The sequence below is a fragment of the Solenopsis invicta genome, chromosome 6 (assembly GCF_016802725.1).
Source record: "Solenopsis invicta isolate M01_SB chromosome 6, UNIL_Sinv_3.0, whole genome shotgun sequence".
Classification (NCBI taxonomy): Eukaryota; Metazoa; Arthropoda; class Insecta; order Hymenoptera; family Formicidae; genus Solenopsis; species Solenopsis invicta.
In genome coordinates, this window is record NC_052669.1 from 6,093,007 (window position 1) to 6,113,924 (window position 20,918).

The following is a 20,918-nucleotide window of genomic DNA, read 5'->3' on the forward strand; positions in this document are numbered from 1 at the left end:
AAAATAGATTTTTTTTTTTTTTTTTTTTTTTAGATTAAATTAATCGGAATCGAGAGGGTTCTTGCGAGCGCTCGAAAAGTTACTTAAAAAAAAACCGGTGATTGAACTTTTAAACCGGTACTCGTAAGTCCATTATTAAGATCGATCTCTTTCAAATCTTAAGACGCCAATGCGGATCTGCGATTGGTTCGCGACATCTTGAGATTGTGCTTAGGTACGATATGAAACGTGAGAATGGACTATGAATGTCGACCTTAGAATTTTTCTCTTGTCGCACGCATCACCTTGCACGCGTGCATTTCCGTCGCGCGCGCGCGCGGATCTGTTTACAAATTCCTCCGGTCTCGTCCGACAGTCAAGCCCGCCGACGTGTCCGTTACTGTAATTCTGCGAACTGCTTTAACAACGTCATGAATCACGGAATGACTCCGTGCGCCGTAATGTATGCGCGCAGAAACGAGAGATAACAGGCGCTGCCATTATTTTCGTATGCGATTACTATTCCGGACGTGACGCGGCTGTGCCGTTCGTGTGCGTTGCTTTCAAATGATAGTTGGAAGTAATACATATCGATAACGACATGGTGAGGGCGAGTGAATCGGATTAAGGTAGAAAGAAAATTATATGACATTTAAATAGAGAGCGAATGGTACTTTTCCTAGCGATTAAAATCAATACAGTCGCAGTGGAAAAGCGAATTCTTAATTTAAAATAATCCAATATCGCAAGGACTATTTTTTGCTATGCGTACGTAAAAAATTCCATGGTTTTATTTATCGATTTGTCATGTTAAATTCATTATTTATATTCAATTAGAAATTCGTAAGTTTTTAAAGTTAGATTACTCAAAATTATAATATGAAACAAATTTAATATTTTATTTATAAATTAAGTTTATATAAATAACAGAAATATTGTTTATTTTTTAATATTTGAACATATTTTTTCTATTATAATTTTTTTTACATAGATAAATTTTTAAATTAGAAAGAAAATTAATAAAGTCTTTGTTTCAAAAATAATTGCTTAAAGTTAAAAATTAAATAATTAAAAAAAATTAACCAAGTTGAGTTGAAAGTTATTTTTAACTTTTTAAACTAATCACTACTCAGCCCTGATAGAGACACAGGTGATTAATACAATCAAAGAAAGAAACGGAGAACGTTTCATTGAATACTCGTAATATTAGGAAATGTTAACTTGAAATTGCTCAAGCATCCCGAGCAGAAATCCTGCAAAAATCGATCCGACTCGAAATACAAGTTTGACGTTTGCCCTATCGTAGTAACGGGCGAGAGAACAGGGAGCGGGCCGGTGCACGGAGCAGCACCTCCTTCTCTTCCTCCCTTTCCGCTTGCGAACGAGCGATGTAAATCTCTCTCTCGGGGCATAAGTTTAACAGTGCGTTCGCGTGAGAGAGCGACGATCTCGAGTGCATATCTCTCTCGGCGCGAGAGAGTAGGACTCTCGGAACAAAGTACGTTTTGCGTGTAGGTACACGAGTGCGTACATAGAATAGGGTACACGTTCTATGTACAGTAAGCGCAGTAGACCGTCCCGTCTCGTCGCGACTCAGACCTTAATGACGTCATTATCTCTAATTAGAATTCCCATAGTGGTAACGCGGACGCCACACGCGGGGGACGCCCCGTTACACCTATAGAAATAAGGAGGCACCCTCGCGAGAGATAGTATACGCAGATAGTGGTATCGATGCCTCGCTATACCCGAAGTGTATCCTTGCGTTGCGTGATACCGGCACTTCCGGCTAGGTCGGACACGCTGATCTCGCCGCCAAAACGCTGAGTAATCAGATAATTCTGAAACGGCGTGCATATATTACCGCGCCGTGTTGCGCGCAGCCCATTATCGATTTTTTATTCCGATTATTGCACAAATATATCGCTGCCCGATTATCATAAGCCAATATTGCGCGGCATCGTCACTTTCGGCGGAGTACACATTGCTCTCCGTCATCTTTATTTTTGACGTGCCATTAAAACTTTGGCGGTCGTCAATTTAGCATTTGCTGTCAAGGATTTGAGGAAATTGAAATATCGGTTAGTTTAGCGAACTCGCGAACTCTCTTTCTGTCTCGCTCCTTCCTTCTCTCTGTCGTTAGATTGTAGATCGTGTAAAACGAGCCGCCGAGCATAGTCCACGCGTGATAGCACGCCGGTAACGAGAATTGTGTATAGGATAAACTGCGGATGAGCAATCTGGCTGTGACCAATCGCCTATGTGCGTCGCACGCTCGCAGTTACATCATCGAAAGCGCTGTTTCTCTCTCTTTATCTTTATCGTTATCTATCTTTCCTCTCTTTTTTCTTCTACTCTTCCTCCTCTCTCTCTCTCTTTGCAAAATGTAGTGCTAGAAGGGGATCATCGCGGAAAATATTTCCTCTTCTTCGCTCCGCGTTCTCTCGCCACGCACGCAAAAATTCGATCGCCGTCGTCGTCGCGAAGGTCACGCGGAAATTGATTTTGGTCGCGTTTCTTGGTTCTCTCTCGTTCCACTAATTCGATCCTACCGATCCGATAACGGGTGTCGCAAGAAGGAAAAAAGAGTGCCGGGCGCGCACGCGAGGGAAAACCAGTAACGGGTGTCGGGTATCGCCGAGTTCGCAGCGAATCGAATGTCTCCAAGTATCACGACGTGTAATTCAACCCTAAACTTGAAATGCCAAATCAGAATCAGAAGTACCAAATTAGAATAAGAAATGTCAAATTGGAATCAGGGTGCAGTAAAGCTCTTAGGCGGTCAGAATCTTATGCTGATTGTGAGAAAAAAATTTGTTAAGAAACTAAAATATTTAGTCTGATACGATCAACTAAACATTCAAGTTGCAAAAAAGGTATCATGTCAACCATTCAAATTTGTTAACCAAGACTTAATTAAACCAACTCAATATTTAGTTGCACGTATTGGGCTGAATATTTTAGTTTTTCAACTAAAATTTTAAATTTTTTCTCAATGCATGATCTCTCCCAATGTTTGGATAATAGGATTTTCATGTGATTAAATATGTTAAATTAAATATGTAATAACTTGCAACTTGAGTAACCAAAACAATTTATAAGAGAAAACTGCGCAAGAAAGCTGTGGCGATAAGGCAATAAAAAAAAAAAAATTAATGTGCTTAATAACTGTCAGGTTGAAGATTAAATCAATAAATGAAGGAAAATGGCAAATTATTTTTATTGCCTCGTCTAGATCGTTTACAATAAAACAACTTGTTCTTAAGTGGCTCCTAGACGTTCAATGTTATTGCACAATATTTGATATTACACAATATTATTGATCGTCTGAAGGCTACGTTGAGGGTTTATACAGTATATTGAGCAATTCACTTCCACTAGATCTCGACTTGTTCAGTGATCAGACGTCGATTAACTCTTGTCATAAATATTTTGTCGAGCGCTACATGTTTTTTGATAACAGTTAAATGAGGTCAAACATATACGTACACAGAAAAAAATTAGTATCAAATCAACAATTCATTAATGATTCAAGAATATACAGTCTTGAAAGAATTTGATAAGCTTTAAACCGATATAATTTGCTTACGCGAAGAAACAAAATTTCTTCATGTTAGCAAATTATCTATTTAAGATTATAAATTCTTTCAAGAAGATATGATATTCTTGCTTAGAAAGGAATGATAAATTGTTGATTTGACACTTTTCGCATTTACGTTACAACCGTTGCAAAATTCTTGTAAACAATTTTATGTTGAATTTTACTGCTATTATATCTCAGACAAACATAATTTATGTTGTAATCATCCTAAAAAAGTGTGATGAATCGATAAAGCTTTTTCATGCTAATACTCGGTGCCCATTTTTAGAGTCAAGATAGATCACGTGATCAAAAGTAATCATTCAAGTTTCATTAATCAGCACTTAATTTTGATAACGTGATCTAATGTTAAAAAGCAGCGTCGAATATCTTATCGTATGGAAATATATTGTGCAAGAACACAGAGAACAAGTTTTCATTAGAATTGATATTTCTATTTATTTGACTGAAAGTAGTTTCATTGAAACAACATATGCTTATACAAAACATACTTTGTTTGAATAAAAATGTTGTTTTATTCAAACATCATTTATTATTGGACAAAAATAACAAATCAAATATTGGTTTATTTGGACCATTCCCAACAGATAAATTTGTCAGGACACAGTAAAATTTATGAAATACAAAGAAATCGTTTTCTCTCTGTATTCACAGAGATAGCACGATATTTTACAAATTGCACAATGTATTTCAAAGAAATTTCTTTGATTGACACGATATATTGCACAAACCGTCATTAATAACTTACGGAGAATCAAATAATATTATCCAATAATATTGAGTGTCTAGAGGCCGCTTCACACATGGAGCATAATCGACTGCGCGTAGACTAATGTCGGCGGGATATTTGCTCGCTTGGGTTTTTCACGGAACCGCGGATGACCGACGCAACGGCGCGTCTCTCTTTTTATTATTCTCCGTATCGCCGTTCCCGGGGTCGCCTGTCGTTAGCGTCGTTTCTCCGCCAACGTCACGCGACAACTATGTGCGCGACACACCATTCTCGGAGACGTGCGACCGGGATTGCAAAATGCCTTACGCTCGTAGTTATACGTCCAACGCCGTATAGCCGCGGCGTATCCTACATCGATGGACAAAATGTGCGTAGTTTTGCCGTTGCGTCAGTTTTTTTTTTTTTTTTTTTTTAAGCGACTCGAACATTTGACACCGTCAGAAATATCTAACCGTAAACAGTTTCTGAAACAAAGGTGTTAAGATTGACATGTATAGATTTTAATTCTGTTTGCACTTGAAATAAACTAAATAGTAACAGTTTCAATTTCTTTCATATTAGGATTAAGATGATAAATCTCTAAGAATTATTTTTAAGCCATTTAAACTCTTTTGACGTGTTCAAAAATTCGTAAGTAGCTTTTATATACGTGAACGTAATATAGAATCACGAAGCTAATTGTCCGGACAAAGGATATTCACCAACTATTATAATTTTTTAAAAATTTGTTTGGTAGTGAAAACCCTTGCCTGTGATGCATTTCCATTAAAAATAATTTTAATTTAAAGTTGCATAAAAACTCTCAATATGCACGCGTCTGGAAAATTAATGACTGTAAGATAATCTTTATTTAATATTATTTCGTCTCACAATTTGATCATTTTTTTACGCATATTTTTAGACTCAAGTAAAAACCGATAAAGATGGAGATAAAATAGAATCGGTGTTGCAATTTTATTTAAATACATCTTTCAATCTGCATGTTGATAATGGGCCAGTAAATTTTGTTCAGTTTGAACACGAGTTTGCTTTTGGATAGTAAATGGATCACTGGCCAGGGTTTTCATTCCACCAATCGAATTCTCCCCAACAAAATGATAAAATATTTAATGAATTTGTAGCATGAAATAAACTCCCAATATCTTGGCTCTCAATTTGTTTCGTGACTGTATAAATCTACATGATACGCATATAAATTTTATTATAATATAAATCATATAAAATTAATCAATATGTTTTTCGTATTTTCGTATTTTCTAGAGTCGGGAAGCCCCTGAACAAATCTGTCGCGGATAAGCAGGCCCAAAGAAGATTATTCCACAAAGGTAACAGTTTCTATAATATTCCGATCGCTCCACTAATCTTGAGGTGCTAGACCTCTAAACGAGATACACGAAAGGCAGCCGCCACATCTTCGCGAAAGAGTGCAATGTGGGTCGCGTGGGACGTGGCAAGATACTGCTAAGCATAACCATACACGTCGGAAATATTCCGCGCTAGCTACTCGCCCAGTAATATTCCTTAACCTTCTTCTGTAGAGATATTTCATCTCGAGATCTTTCGTCACTGTCGTCGTTATCCGTGCTTTCGTGATCTTGTTTGCTCCTGCTTTGAATTATAACTACTCTGCTTCTCGTGATGTCGAGTCATTGATGTTTCTAGGAAGCACCTATGATCGATATTACGAGATGAGTCATCTTCTCTAGAACGCAAATAAGAAACAAGATTTTTGATTTTTTTTTTCTCCTTTGCCAATGCAATGTAACATTCGTCTTAAGGATGTTTCGACTATACAATGCGAACTAAAAGTTGTCGAAATTTAAAAGCTGAACGCTTCTCTAGGTTTATTCTTTTTTTTCTACTAATCGATAAAAAAAATTTTTGTCACCAATTTTAACCCTGTAAACTAGCTGTAAATACTCAAATGTAATATTAGATTACTCTATGAAATGTTTAGATTTTTGATATCCAATGTTTTGAGATGTGACACATACATCTTTAACAGGATGTTTACATTATCATAATATTTATACAATAAGGATGCTTAAAAATTCTTGATAGCATCCAATGAAAGTTTTACTAATGAAAAGATTTTAAAAGCAATTCTAAATAGAGAAAATGATCCAACGAATTTAAAGTTCTTATAAAATGTCTAAATGTCTAATTGCTCAGCTTTAAAGAGTGCAAATTTTCCACATTTTTTTCGCGATTTGCGTTGTGAGAACAGAGAACTCGGCGCCGCGAGTTGAGCACCACTGGCATGCCTAGACACCGCCGCCGCCGCCGCTGTCGCGGTTGGATCTTTAAACTTTAAAAGCCAACGCGCCGGCCGCGCAGCTATTGACGGCTGGACCAGGGCCCCCCTCTTCCCATCTCATGCCGTCCCCCAGCCCCACCTTGACTGACGTGAGAAGGCCCTTTCGAATTTTCTCCCCCACTACTTTCTCCGCCTCCACCTTTCTTGTTCTCTCGTGTCGGCCTCTTTCTCCTGTGTTCGCGGACACAGTGAGGCTACACCACCGAGTGGCCGCCGCTTCCACCGCGATTATGCAAAACAATTATTGTGGAATGCGGTCAGCTGTTCCCAGACGCACGCTGACGTCACGCGTGTGCTCTCTCACCCGGGCACGTGCTCCCGCGTCTCCCTAGAAAAGAGCGCGACCGACGCACAAAAATGACCCCGTCCGTCACCCATTCCATTAACTTTTCTTTCGCTCTCTTCGTTTCTTTCGCGGACTACACAGAACTGAATGGGATCAGCAATCTCTCCAAACCCGTGTTACACATCGCTGTTATATTTCGCGCAACCACATGGATATGTGAGAAGAGATTGCTGATCCAGTTTAATGCTGACATATCTTCGGCAAACGCTAATATAATCATTTTATTAATCTTGTGTGACGTGACATTTCGATGTACTATAATACGCGAAAATAATGTAATATTGATGTTCCTTGATATAATATCTACAATGTACGATAATGGGATATTGAATAATTCAATTTTAGTGTAATACATCAAAATTAGTCATACATTGAGATATATCAACATATGCAACACGTGAATTCGTGCGACAATACAGTTATCTTTTCACTTCACTTTAACTGTAAAAAGTAAAAAAATGTAGCGATTCCAAGATATCTCTGCGTTGGTTTAGATAGCGGAATATCGCGTCGTTTTTCTTCCGCATAATATTTATTAACCGTCAATAGCATCCCAGGAGAAACTAAGTGTTTAATTGTTTCACGATTAAGTCACGTGTGGTTTGACTTTACATGAGATAAGAGCATTTTACGTATGTTCTTTTACTAGAATCGTGTTAGTCGTTTCCGTTTTCTCGTGAGATAATCGGACCGCGTGTGACAACATTGTGCAATATAAGGCGCTACATTGCAATCGTAATATATTACATCTTCTAATGAAACGAGAACGAGGCGGAATATACAAAGAGTTCTCAGTAAAGAGTAAAAAAAGAAAAAAAGAATTCACATCCCGAGAATTCATAAAATCTACAAGTGAAACAGAGTAATTTACACCGTTCTTTCTCGCTTCAATAAATGGCGATATAAGATTAAAACCTATAAAAGTTATCTCTATATAAGCTTTTTCAGATAATGATTCTTTATAAAATTACTAACGCGTACTTCTAATGTTCATAGATTTTTTATTCTATTTGTTTTACTTTAGATACTTTGTTTATAAAAAAAAAAAGAATCTCTTTCTCCGTTCATAAAGTATGATCATTAATAATCGTGACGCAAAAGTGCCAAATGCTGTATAAATGCTATATAAATTATACCCGAAGCGAACTTTGAAAGTCAGAGCATGCCTTCGTTGTAATACCATCACTTTATTCGTCGGCACTTCCGTTTTTTATTTGCGTATCGTGTCTCGAGGCACGCCTCGGCCTTGAGGCTTGATACACGTGTCGAAAACTACACCAACTGCGTATTTTTCCTCGGTGAAACGGGTAGTTATTTAATTTACAGCGACAAATGCCTCGCGCTGACGATTCCTCGTTCCTCACAATTTACTAATTTCTGTGTCAACACGCGGTGTATGAAACGCGATCGATATTGAATCTTAATGCCGCTTGCAAAAATAGTTAATTTCTAAAGTGACTAGAAGTGAAATGAAGTGCTCACTATTCTATTCGAATTATGGGCTTTATTACGTTTTAAGTGTCGAATAATACTTGGAACAAAAACGTCTTTGACTAACACAGATGTTAACTAACAAATGTATCTATTCATTCAAATATTGAATATTTCGTGATCAAACAATGTTCATTGTTGTCAATTATTATTCAAATACTTTTGTTTCGCACACTTTGTGCCAACATTTTACTGTCACGCAATACGCAGGCACATCTGCAACAGAGTTTGCAAAATCTTATTAAAATCAGTTTAAAAGTAACAGAAGAGAATTTCAATCATTCGAAATAGATAATCACGATTTCACTTTGTATTCTCCAGAATATGCACATTTTGTTATTTTCTTAATTTCTTTTTTTTTTTAGTGTCGATCAAGGTAAATTCAACATCTCGCTAATTTCGCTTTTTGAAATATCTTTGACACTCGCACAGCTTCTTTCGTTAATAACGATTAATAAATAATAAAATAACAAGTAGCATTATTGTAATATTATTACTTATTTTACGAATGATAGTAACGATTTTAGGCGACACGGAAAATTGAAAGTGGCTTGGAACTCGAAGAACGCGGCTAAGAATTTCTTATTTAATTGTACAGTTTTTTTATACACGTAATTTATAACATCTCAAACACGCATTGCACAAAAGGTAGTCATCGACAGAGATATTTCTATTGGCGTTATGTCGAAAGCATCATCGATTGACCCGATTTTCATCGGTGATTTAAATCCGTTCCATATCGCAGAGAGATACCGCAAATGTATTCTACATGGCGAAAGGATCCCTGAAGAGACGTCGCATTTGCGTCGTGAGAACGTCTGCGGTAAATTTCTCGGTCTCGCGGAGGGCCTCCGCGCGATTGGTCGCGAGAACCCGCCTCTATTACGCAGCAGAACCTCCATCGCTTCGACGGTGGCCTCTCCGATAGTAGAAATACTGGTCGGAGGTGGGTCTTTAAAAAATTAGCGAGGTTCGGTCCGCGCGTGGGTTCGTTCAACTCTTTGTCCGTCTTCCTCGCACGCTCATGAACGCACAAATATTTTCCCCCTCTTCTCTGCCACACGCACAAATCTCTTTCTCCTCCCGTCTCTTCTAGTTCGTTCTCTGACGCGCTGGGCGCGTCCACGTGCACACGGAATGGCTTCGCCAAAAAGTGAGTCACTATTTTTCTATCTTGTTTCTTTTTTTATTCCTGTACTTCGATTAACTTTTTTCTATGTCTCTGTGATTTCTTGATACGATTCAGATTTTATTCCCTTGTGAGCTTCCACTGAGCTTATCCGAAAGAGATCCAGCATTTCACAGTTGAGACAAAGAGGAAATGCTTCGTCCATAACTCTCTTCCATAGCGAAATTTCGTTAGAGATTAGTGTTCCTTTCCTAACGGGAAATGGTTAGAATCGCGGATGTCCGTCTAGGAAAGTGCAATATACATTCGCGCGGGAATGTACCGCGTAATGCGTTTCTTCCTGGAACTGACGCCACAAACCGGAAGGTTTCTATTTGAGTCATTGAATTCGCGCGAAATCGGACACTGCTGCGTTTCGGGAAAACATTTCAGTTTAACGCGTTTCGCGAGTATGACTAAACGCTCGGTCGGTCTCACCAGCAATGGATAGGAACGATTTGCGCGCGTAATAATAAGTTCATTTCCTGTGACCGATAAGAGACAGGGAGCAGATGTGTTTACGGAGCAGCCAGCGATTTTATTGTGAGCTCGAATCGAACGGAGAGGGCACGCATGCGGGTATACGTCCCGCGATTCGCGGGATACGCCGCGCGGCTGAATTTAACAAATGCGGGGTTCAAAAACTTAAAAAAAAAAAATACCCGATACATAAGGAGAAGCGTCTCCTCATCTGTCGCGTTTTTTTTTAGGTTTTAAAGATAAATAAAACAAATAAAGTTTTATTATTAATAGCAATCTTTTATTTATGATTGTCGAGAGATGAGCGCGGGACAAGCAAAATGAATAAACAAACGCAAACGTGATAACCAGACAAAATGTGAAGAAATGAAATATATATCTGCGGAAGAAAAGATGACTGTTAACGTATCGTGGGTAATGAATCTTTTATTCATATCTTTTTAAATTAACTTTCAAGTTCAGTAAAAAAAAAAAAATTTCACCACTCAGAGATTCTGCCATTGGAGGTTGGAAATTACACGGTCAGGGGCATGAGATACGCATATTAATGTATAACAGAAATGACGATTCTTAATTCAGATTACAATGATTGCGGCGGCGGCGGCGACGTTGCATTATTGCGGCGGAGAATTTCTCGGACAGTTATTACTTTCCGGAACACGCGGCGACGGCGATGGTGGTCGTAACAATACGGTATCACTGCTGTTAAGATAACTGAGGACGACGCGGTTCCCACGTACCGCCGTCCGTATATATCGCTGCTTGAAACTCGCCCGTGTTGTATAAACTGCTGTGGTACACAGATCCTTTAACCGGCATTTTGCGCCCGGTGGACGCCGCCGGGGACCTTTCGTAGTTTGCGATCCTTTATATTGTTGTTTAAAGCGGCCATTACCTGCGGAAAACGCTAACGATTAGCTCGACGCACGGTTGCTTAAGTGCTCACGCGAATATTGGCCACGCGAGTTCTGGCACGTTTCGATTATCAGCACACTGAGAGAAGAGATTCCTAAATTTTAATACATGTTTGTTCGAATAGTGAATTAATGGTTCTTGTATTATACGAATATAAATTTACATTTCGTAAATATTTTATTAAAATTATTTTTGAATAAATATTACATCGATTAATTTAAAGCTAAAAGATGTGAATCGACAGTTCGCCGGTATGATCCATCACTACATAACTATGTGTTTCGAAGATAACTAGGATAGATAGCGACGGACACACGATTATCATGAGTATACAGCGTGTTGCGGGTGCGCACACGGCACACGCACGCACACACACATGTGTATGTAATCAGTTCTCGGATCGATCAATCAATGAAGTCCTAGGGATCGTGGACCGGCACCGACGAATCATCGGGACACGTATCTAGCCGCGATATAGCTGTGTGTGACGCGAGGCAGCGTGGGAAACTCCTTCGGGACACACGCAGCGGTGCTCAATCGGGCCGAATTGTCGGCCGCGCGCCGGAAATTCGCATGACTCCCTCGCTTTAATCCCTCATCGCGCGAACCTGCGCGCCGTTCGAAGTTCGCACATTAATTTCGCGATTTTCTCCACGCGCGCGAAGTCGAGCGGAGATTAATTAGGGGCATGACGACGATAAAATACCGTCTCGTTCCCGCGGCATGAGATATCTCGTTCTTGCCGCGGAAATTGGTAAATTACTTCACCCGGAATGAATCAGCTTTCGGACAAGATCTACGGAAAGTACCTTGCCTAAAAAAAAAAAAAAAAATCTATTTCAAAGACCTTCGATTGACGTAACATTATTGAGTGCCTTTTAAAAACTCGTCGCAGTGTCCTTCGTACAGATTTAAAAAGGAAAAACAAACAGACATACGTCCACTATGTACTGGACGTTAGATCGGAGAGAGTCGGGGCGAAGCGCCGCTACCTTGAATGAGAATAGTATCGGGGTTCTTAGCGCGGCAACTCGGTAGGAAATCGTGGCGGGGATGATGGGTCAATGTTTCGTGGAATGCGGGGAAATAATGGAGGTCAAGCTTCCTCGGGTCCGTACTTGCCGCTGACAGCCGCCGACAAGATGAGAGGTGGCGATGGTTAGTCGGAGAGGCCGGACGTCGTAGGTATATCTCCTTCGTCTCTCTCCTCATTCCCTCCCGTCCCTCTTTTTCTCTCCCTTTTTCTCTCTCACTCTCGCTTTATTTGGCGAGTTTTTGCCGTGTTTTACGAGCGGCTTAGCGGCGCTTTTTATAGCCGGCTCGCTTCACAATGCGCCATCACAGTGGGTTTTTACAGACGTCCTGTAGTATCTAGGCGGCGGTGTGTATCGGATGTGTGGGTATTTTACATACGCGCCGTTATATAATGAGCAAGCTGGTTGAAGCCTTTTCCAGACGCATCGTCGTCAGGTGAATCCGTTCGCGCTTCGTGTTCTTTTAATACGCGATACTTAAATAAGTGACCTGAAAAAGCGCTTACGATTCCTACGATTTTTCTCATTGCGAAAATCATTTAAGAAAGGCTTTTATACTGTAGTAGAATTAAAGATCCCAGAGCGAAGGAACACTCGGAGAAAAATTTCTTTGATTGTGAGTCAAAAAATATTTGCTTAAATCAAAGAAATTTGTGCATTGCTACACGGTTAAAGAAAGGTCTCTTTGATTTAAAGAATTTTTATAATCGTTTCTTTTATTAGAATTAAAGAAACGGTGTGGTTGTGCAATGCAAATCTTTTCTTTCGGAATATGAAGTTGTGAAATAGCAGAGATAACATAAAATCAGAATTGAACGTGCTTTTTGTATTGTAAAATTCATTTATTTCTTGAAACATTCTATTAATTATTGGTTATAGAATTATTACGTGAACCGTCATTTGAACTGTAAAATAGAAATACTTTTTGGATCTTTCACTAGGCCGAGTGATAAGGAGAAATTGTGCGTTCCAAAAATTTAAATATCTATATTTATGAGATAATTACATTTACATATTTTTTATTTTTGTTGTATAAATTATTACATATTTAATACGCTCTTGTAAGAAATTATCCGCGTTTATTACGGTACGATATTCCATCACAATTAATATTTCAACATTAAAAAAGACACACACGTATCAGAATGTCGCACACATATATTCACGGAATATTCACTCAATTTTAATGATATATTTTTGGATCGATTTAATCATGGGAAATACGGGTTGTCATATACAGAATACGTATGCAAATATATTCTATATGAAGTAACTCGTTCAAATATTCCATATATCTTCCTAATACTGTATCAATAAGTGCTATTAACATTCATCAAATAACGAATTATACTTACAATTAGTAAATGACGAGTAATCAAATCGACTCGCCTTTCTCCGACACGCTCGAGGGCATTTGGTCGATTTCCGCAATATAGGGCGCAGCTTTACGGCATTCTATATTTCTATACACGCGCATTTATTTATGTTGCTACAACATGTACACTATAAATAAAAATAGATAGCACAATTTAATGTAATATGTAATATAATGGAAGCGAATTTCAAGCGGGTACATTAAAAACATTTTAATGTTGTCAAAAGTGCACTAAATTTCGTGCGCACACTTTTCAATTTACAGATACATTAAATGTAGATACATTAAATTTAATGCACTTTAACTTAAAAACACATTGATTTTCATGAAATTTTCAACAGTGTATATTTTTACGCGCGAGTGTGCGTACATCCGCGTGCGCATACAGACTCGTGCACGTAGATTTCGCGCGCTCGTTCTTTCTCTTTTTCTCCGCTTCTCTCTCTCTCTCTCTCTCTCTCGTTCTTCCCCCCATTCAGTTGCTCATACCATGAATGAACCAGGCTCTTCGTTCTCACTATATAGTAGACGCTTTTTCCCATACTTTAATACCACAATGGTCGTCCTTCGAAGATTGAGACCGTCTCGCCGATCTTTCTTATACCGGTATTATAGCTCGTAAACTTGGAATTATTACGAAACATTGTAAAGAGATACTGTTTCAGTGATATTACGCAAAAATCTTTTTTAGTCATTAATTTGTGTCAATAACAATTATCGTGTTAGTAATAATTATAAGACTTGCGAGAAATTTAGATTCCTGTAGTATATTCATGCGAAAATTTAATTTATAAACATTATAATTTACGAATTTATATATAAATATTCAATAGCTCCATATATGAAACAGTAAATTTTCTTTAAACGCAAAATGAAAAATATATATTATCTTACACATCTCGCTCTTCGTGAAAATGAATCGAGAACTGTCTCATTTTTAAGAATTGTTACAGTATATTTTATCACACACGCCTCATTGTTACTGTCTCAAAAAATTGAAACCATTCCCAGGAGGTGAAAGGCGCATTGTCCCTTTTATATATATTTTTTTAACGATTTATTTCATATCCCGTTGTAAAGTACGCAGAGGCGATTATTATTATTATTATCTGACTACAAAACACGATTAGATAGCGTAAACGCATTAAAATCGCATTCATCTAATTCCCTCGACTATCGACACGTGGTTAACCACGCATAATCATGGGATATAAGTGCTCTACCTGTTTACGTGTTCCTTTCTAAATTAATGTTATGTACGTGTGTGCGTGTGTGCGCATAGCAAGTGAAAAAAATGAAAATACGTCAATTACATTTGCAAAACGTTGCATTTTTAATTTGCGATAGTTTTACGATATAAGAAACAGAGATAACGCCCAGTTAAAATCTTTCGTCGGTTCTTTCTTGCGAAACACGAGGCGAGCTAGCCTTCTACAGCCGCTTTTTTTTGATAGTATCGTAATCGGATCACGCACTCGCGTGTCGATAAATCTATGCCGATGCGTAATCACACGCACGCACGCACGTTCCGTTTCCGGTCGTGACGTCACTTCTCCCCGCCAAACGCGTCCTGGATAGGCATCGTCAAGTTTTACGCCGCCACCTCCGAATAATAGATTTGCATTTTTCTAGACGCCCCTAGATTGAAACGTGATTGAAGCACCAGATGTATATTACGTCGGATATTGCGACATTCAGAAATGTAGACGTTGAATTATTATCTTGCTCGATAAGCCGCCTTGAACCTCATTTAATGCTTGATGGATCCTCCTCGTGCGCCGAAGGGAGGATCCGCTTTCCGTCGTGAGTAGTAGACGCGCAAGTATTCGCAAGTGTGTGCGCTCATTGTGCGTGGCCTACGACGATATTCGAGGAACCCAAGGGGGTTGGCCGGATGAGATCGAGACGGTTTTAAAGTATGTGTGTGCCCGCCTACATCTGAGTCGTGAATTAGTTTCGGCGCGTTGCCCGCGCGTTCGATATCGACTCCTACCAATCTCGTAACCCTTTCCGGTTCGCCTACGACGCGCTGATAAGTCGGGAGGCACAAGCTCGCGACGGAAATGAACAACTGCGAGTTATCGCCGCAGTTTAGAACGGCGGCGCATTAGAACAGAGGAGATTCGCGCTCTTTGAATCGGATTAATTTTTATCTTCAGCTTGAACAATTGTGTTTTTTTTCTTTTTTAATTCATAGATATTACGCGAGTCACGAGGGACTTCGACCGGTGATAGCAAAACTAAGAACCGTGTCATTGAAGCGATAATTTACTCAACGACCGCGTTTTGATCGTCGACTCTGTTATCTAGCAATAAGACACAATCGAATAACCGATAAAACCGTTTGCGTCATAGCGCCACCTGCGCCAGGCCTGCACGGCCTGTTGCGTAAATACACGTGTATTCCGTGTGCACACGTATATGTAGATACGTGTACGTCGAATGTACGGAATTTGTCGTAAATTCGCGCGAGCGCGCGTCGCGACTCGTCGCGAGACTGCGTTGCGTAACGTGGGATGTGAACATGAGTGTTCATTTCGCCGCCCGACAAAGGCACGACGGGATTAGAAGCGATCTTAGATTGTTGACTCTGTCTCTTTTAAGACAAATTAAAAATCTACGCAATGTTTAACCCTTCGCAGACTACTCTGTTTTTCACCGCTTAGTTTTAGACTGCCTGGTGAACGATTGAATTTTTCGAAGGGTTCTTGAGCTCTAAGAAATCTGAAAAAAATTCCAGTATACTCTTCTGACATTTAGGAATACGATCGTACAATTATATAACCCAAATTGGTTCTTTTTTTCTTTTTTCTTTTTTCCGAATTTGAGGCAGAATGGGAAAAATCAATATGATCCAGATTAATTTGCGGAGGAGTCAAAGGTAAGAAGCTTAAAGTATTCGAAGAGTTATCGATCAGGATGTTGAAAAAAGAAACGGCTTGAAAACTTGATAAAACTCCCTATATTCCGAGTAAACATTCTTAATTGACGTGGCTCGAAAAAAATTAACTTTGCCAGAACGAAAAGCGATATTTTCAGGTTTAATGATACAGGTGACTCGCTCGCCTCTATCACGTACGCGGTATTTAAACAAAAGATTATCTTATCCTATTTTTATCTCAATGTTTAAAAAGACGTAAAGTAGTCTCCTCGAGGAGTTGTCTCCTCCTTCCACTTCGTTTCGTATCTTCCTGCGTTCGTATCTCATACATTTATACATTCAAGTAATCTTTTTTTCGTATCACTTGACAAACATTTTCTACTCGCTACACATGACGTTTATATTATCCTCTTGCTGCAATACGTAAATATTGCTCATTGCACAGTATTTAAATTAGATTTTATCGAAAGATCGATAAAACGGGAGCGAGCTTGCTTTTCAAGGAGCTCTCTCCCGATTTAAATCATCTTGATTTTCTTTTACGGAGAAACATGTTAGAAGCTTGGCATATTTCATCGAGTATACCATATGTCTTTCAAATCCCCTTGAAAACTCTTTTCTTTAACATACCGTATTGTTGATACGCAATCGAAGCTTCGCTGGATGTAGTAGTCCAGCTTTAGCGGAAATAATAAGGAAGCGGGGAGGAAATAATCCGCTAAAGGTAACAATGCTAGTCAAAGTCTGTATTCACGACGTATGAATAGAAAAAGTAATATTCATTGCGCGCGCGAGAACAAGTATACTTCCGTATGTGAGTTACTCACGCAAGGAGCTGAACCGTCGTCGTCGTCGAAGCGCGCGTGTTCTCCAAAATTATTAATCTTACGTCATGGGAACGTCACACTGAGTATGGTCCACTCCAACTTTGATTATTTATAAAAATTTCTTTTTGTAAAAAATTAACAATGTTGCAGCACTTTTTTTTTTTGTTTAAATTAAACGTTAAATGTCAAGGACAGTAACAAGCAAATGTATACATATATTATCTTTATTACAGTGTTATATAATATTATATAACGATATTATGCAACAGCAAAAAGCACACACACATACATGTTTATGTATCTTTATTAATAAAAAAAGGAAACAGAAATTTCAAGAAACTTCTTTTTCAATTTATATTGGTTGGATAACTTAAAATGAAAGATTTTTTAAGTAGCGTTCGTGAATGTATAGGTCATATTTCGAAACACTATCAAAAATATATAAAAACTATATAGAATATTCTAGTATTACGTTTGAGTATTTATTTGTATAAAATTAGAGCACAATTCACTTATTGGTTTAAAAGTTATTTAATTTTTTGTGTACTTTTGATTCTTACGTAAAATCGCGTTTTGCAATACTTACAAATTTGATGGAGAAGTAGCATTTCCAATTAAATCAAAATTTTTACATGTACTAATAAATGTTCATGTAACAATTTATTTAGATCCACTTACACGTTTAAAAGCTATTTATTTAAAACTGCAGCAAAGTAATTTTCGCTGCATTATAAACCATTGTTTTTCTTTCATTGTTTTTCTTTCTGTAACTTGCCACTTGGAATTAAATTTTTTTTTATTGATTAAGAAAAAAAAATAAATCTAGAGAAGTCCTCAAATTTTAACTTTCGATAACTTAGCTCGTACAGTCAAAACACCCTTAAAGAAAAGAGATATTTCACAGTTGTATCTTTCAAAAGCAAACGACACATTTGCGTATGGCGTACAATACGAACTTCCGATTCGTCGTTTAAAGATTCACTCGCTGATTTAACGTTGTCCTTCACGCCAAAGAAAAAGAGTATCTTAACGAATTCGTTTCACAGCTAGGTAGGTTAGCCTAGCCAAGCCTCAAAATGATAAACATGTTTGGAAAAAAAAATCGCGTGAGCCGTACGCCATACTCCATGCGTGTCGTTCCATGTTTAAAATTAAACCCGTGACTTACGCACGTATTCTTGATCACGATCGCGATAGCGCGCGGTTATATACGTAACAGAAAAAGAATCCGCTTATCTGGGGCGCCAGCGTGTAGATTCTTCGGGCGGCAAATCTTTTGCGGCTCTCGATTTCGTAATCTCGCCTACTCATATCAGTATCCGATTGCCGTCAACCATCCCCCCCCTTTTTCCTTCCATGCCCCCTTTGCCGTCACGCCACGTCGCCCGGAGGTTTCATCCTTCCTCCCGTTTCCCGTCTCTGAATGGAGGCGTCGGAATTCTTATCGACTGCCGGAGAACGCTGTAGTATTACGTCATACGCGGGGCCACGCCGCAAATCTGTTGTCCACCGCCGCTAACTATAATTATACCCTCCCCCCCTCCCACCGATGCTACATAATTGCGCCGTATGGCGCGTGCTGTGGAATATTTCGTAACGTGGAATTCAAGAACGAAATTATGATTTTGAAAGGTGGAGGATCAACGCGCGACGTATCTACGATAGATCGTGTACTGGATCGTAGATTGCCGATTTCTCTCAATTATTCTCAATTTTTTTTATTGCTTCAATATATATCTAATTAGTCTATATCGATTTTTCGTGTGAAAGAAATTACAATTAATTTCAAATATTCTTGTTCTTGAGAATATCGTACTCTTAAAATTCTTTGGAGTGGAATCCCACTCTAAAAGCGTAAAAATCCTGCCAGTCTTGATAAAGAGTGGCAGTATTTTCACACTTTTAGAGTAGAATTCCACTGTTTTAGATGAAATTCCACTCTAAAGAATTTAGAGAGTAAGCAGATCGTACGCATTCTCTTACCCCATCATATTCTTTTATGATGTGAGAAACTGAATAAGAAACGTTTTAACAATTAAATGTGAAAAGGCGAATGAAACGAGCAGATTCTAGTTGTCAAATTAATAAAATCATATTTAATGCATTATAAATCCCGGAACCGTGTCGGTTTCAAATACTATATACCGAGTCTTCATTAGCCGCTGGTACATAAATTACACATAAAATAAATACATAAAGCAAAAAGTATAACCAAGAATCGAAAGTTAATGTTTTATTTAAAAACAAAAATGTGTAACGAAGCGTTTTATTAAAAAAAAAAAAAAAAAATGTATATAGACCAGTTGCTCGCGCAAGGTCTAGGAAAAGATGTGGCGACTGTTTGCGCGTGATCGTTCGCCAACGCGGGCGTCTCTTTCGACGGTGGTCAACAATTTTTCAACGAGGAGCGTTATCGCGTCTCGGTGAACGCCGTCATGGCTCGCTATCGCTCGCGCACGCACGATTGTGTCGCTTCGTGTTAACGCGCTCCGGGGTCTCTTTAAACGCATGCATACAGCGCGTGTTCTCCATTCGCGTTCACCAGGCCGAGTTTCATTCACGTGCGGCGTCGCCGCCGTCGCCGCCGTCGCCGCCGCGCCGCCGAGAACCGGGACCGGATGTCGGCCGTCACGGCGATTCGATATCGCAGGCGACGTTTTCGATCGCGCGAAGGTCAACGCGGGTTAACCGCCCCTCAGAACTGCGTTATTCGCGATGGACGCGTGACCGTGGAATATCGCGGGAGGAAAGAAAGAGAATGCGGGGGAGAGAGTAAGAGAAAGAGAGAATGCATTTCGATCGTTTAATTATCGCGTTGCGTGAGTTGGCGTGTACTCGGACGTTAGTACTTTTAGTAATAGTAGATATACGATAACGCTAAATAAAGAACGTTTGGAGATATAACGGATTCTTTACGGTCGCGTGATTTGAGTTTTTTTTTTTTACAACCAGCAAATTGTTACGCGTTCGAATAACTTATATTTTGACATACGTGTCGCGAATGTGTCATTATACAAATCAGTGGTGCGCAATCCGCCGCTTCGTAGTCGAAAAGTATAAAATCACATATTTTCTGTTTTAAAATCAACAAAGAGTAACGTAGAGTAACACAATGCGATTTGCGAGTTTTGGTCATTTTGAAGATAATTCATACAATTTTGTTTTTATTCGATTTTTTAAATATTACGCACATACATACGTGAATAGCTTTACTGAATAGCTTTCAAGCACTTATTTCGGTTGTTTTAACTGCGCTTTGTGTCTATTTCAAGAAATAATTCTCAGTTTAAAAAAAAAAGTTGCACATTATTGATACGCTGAGGAAAAAATTGTTAACTTGACTAAAATTTATGATTTTTATTTAATAATATATTTTTACAGTTTATTTACTCTATTTATTACTAAAAATTAAACTATTGTTTTACAACATTTAAGAAAAATCTCAATTTTTTTGTGTCAGTACTTTTAGGTATTCAAGATGATTTATATAAAATTTTATTGTATTCTTTTACTTATTTTAAAAATAAATAAATAAATTTTGTTTATTTCTCCGATCTCTGCATCGCAATGAAACTTTACATAAATGATCTTGAATATTTCAAGTACTTAAAAAAAATCAAATTTTTTTTTTATTATTTTATTAATAATTATATTTTGATTAGAGCACGTGTCTACTTCTTATTAAAATAATTTTTTATCCAAATAGAAAATTGCCGTTAAATTTTTTTACTTTCAAGTGCAATGTAAAACAATCTGTAATCTTTTCATAAT

General features: G+C 38.4%; 1 protein-coding gene across 2 annotated transcripts in view; it reads left to right on the forward strand.

The window, feature by feature from the left end:
* LOC105200991 (zinc transporter ZIP11) overlaps positions 1 to 20,918 on the forward strand; it is a 136,623-nt gene that overhangs the window by 61,092 nt on the left and 54,613 nt on the right. For both annotated transcript variants that reach the window (XM_039450216.1, XM_039450215.1), the window contains exon 6: positions 5,574 to 5,638. In XM_039450216.1, the coding sequence (XP_039306150.1) occupies positions 5,574 to 5,638 (65 nt within the window). The remainder of the gene's footprint in view (positions 1 to 5,573; positions 5,639 to 20,918) is intronic.